This window comes from Nicotiana sylvestris, chromosome 12 (genome assembly GCF_000393655.2).
Source record: "Nicotiana sylvestris chromosome 12, ASM39365v2, whole genome shotgun sequence".
Classification (NCBI taxonomy): Eukaryota; Viridiplantae; Streptophyta; class Magnoliopsida; order Solanales; family Solanaceae; genus Nicotiana; species Nicotiana sylvestris.
The window spans coordinates 160,768,477-160,770,554 of NC_091068.1; the positions used below are offsets into that span (position 1 = coordinate 160,768,477).

The window sequence follows — 2,078 nt, forward strand, 5'->3', positions numbered from 1 at the left end:
AAAAGTGTTTAACTTCATGCATTGACAATTTAAAATTATTTTGCAACATCAGGTAAAACTATTTTACAACAATTGGTAACTGCATATATAAGTTTAATATGGTAACCTAGAAAATAGGATAAATTATCTATAACAGGATATATTACATTGATATTACCATGTCAAAAAATTTAGTAAGTACATGAATAATCACCGTGAAATCTTCAAGATTTCTCCTATAAATACCCTTGGTAGTAAATCTAGTTTTTCCATTCAAGATACAACATTTCTCCTATAGTCATGGGATTTGTTCTCTTTTCACAATTGCCTTCATTTCTTCTTGTCTCTACACTTCTCTTATTCCTAGTAATATCCCACTCTTGCCGTGCCCAAAATTCTCAACAAGACTATTTGGATGCCCATAACACAGCTCGTGCAGATGTAGGTGTAGAACCTTTGACCTGGGACGACCAGGTAGCAGCCTATGCGCAAAATTATGCTTCCCAATTGGCTGCAGATTGTAACCTCGTACATTCTCATGGTCAATACGGCGAAAACCTAGCTGAGGGAAGTGGCGATTTCATGACGGCTGCTAAGGCCGTTGAGATGTGGGTCGATGAGAAACAGTATTATGACCATGACTCAAATACTTGTGCACAAGGACAGGTGTGTGGACACTATACTCAGGTGGTTTGGCATAACTCGGTTCGTGTTGGATGTGCTAGGGTTCAGTGTAACAATGGAGGATATGTTGTCTCTTGCAACTATGATCCTCCAGGTAATTATAGAGGCGAAAGTCCATACTAATTGAAACGACCTACGTCCATTTCACGTTAATATGTATGGATTGTTCTGCTTGATATCAAGAACTTAAATAATTGCTCTAAAAAGCAACTTAAAGTCAAGTATATAGTAATAGTACTATATTTGTAATCCTCTGAAGTGGATCTATAAAAAGACCAAGTGGTCATAATTAAGGGGAAAAATATGAGTTGATGATCAGCTTGATGTATGATCTGATATTATTATGAACACTTTTGTACTCATACGAATCATGTGTTGATGGTCTAGCTACTTGCGATATTACGAGCAAAATTCTTAACTACATGCCTTAGGAACAAGCTTACACAGTTCATATAATCTACTAGAGGGCCAAAAACATGAAAATTACCAATTTAGATGGTAGGAGGATATTGAAAGTGGAGCAGCTAGTTTTAATAACTGACCGTTAGTCTTAAAATTGACGGTATAAAAATATTTACATAATCAGGTCATTTATAAGGTAATTATAGGTAAATATTTATGACGAATTCTCAATAGTAATCTGAAAAAAAATTGTAACTATCCTATTATACTAAAACTACTATAATAGGTTAGATTACATTAATCATGTCATTAGAAGATCTTTAATTTACATTGTCTGTTTATACAATAATAACAACAAACCAGAAAAATCTCACAAGTGGAGTATGATTGTTTAGCACAGTACAGTCACATAACCATCTGGTAAGCAGATGAAGTTCACAACATTAGGAGTTTTTGGCCCGAATTCTAGTTTTTGGCCCTTAAACGCTAAAAAACGAGTAACAATCATGCCTAGGCGGTGCCTATTATTCATTAGATCATTTTTGATGGCCCTGCAATTTAGGCGATCCAGGTTTGGGCGCCCCTATGCAGGAGGTGCAGGCTATTGCACACGAAAATTTGGGAATCGGTTTGAATTCCAGTTTTATGGTCCTAAAATGCCAAAAAAACGAGTAACGATCATGGCTAGGCGGTGACTATTGCTCCTTAGGTCATTTTTTATGGGCCGACGAATTTTAGGCGATCCAGGCTCGTTTGTTTGGGCCCATGCAGGAAGCGCAGGCTATAGAACACGAAAATCTAGAAATTGAGCAGAATTCCAATTTTATGGCCCTAAGATGCCAAAAAATGAGTAACAGTCATGGCGAGGCGGTGACTATATTTTCTTAAGTCATTTTTTATGGTCTAGAAAATTTTTAGACGATCCAGGTTCAGGCGTCCGAGCCCATGCAAGAGGTGTGGGCTATATAGCACACGAAAATCTGGGAATCGGGGAAATTCTAGTTTTATAGCCC

General features: G+C 37.1%; 1 protein-coding gene across 1 annotated transcript; it reads left to right on the forward strand.

The window, feature by feature from the left end:
* The first annotated feature begins 244 nt into the window (after window positions 1-244).
* On the forward strand, window positions 245-1,027 carry LOC138884165 (pathogenesis-related protein 1A-like). Its single transcript, XM_070165134.1, has one exon. The coding sequence runs from the start codon at window positions 280-282 to the stop codon at window positions 784-786; it is 507 nt and encodes a 168-aa protein (XP_070021235.1). The 5' UTR covers window positions 245-279; the 3' UTR covers window positions 787-1,027.
* The last annotated feature ends 1,051 nt before the right edge of the window (window positions 1,028-2,078 follow it).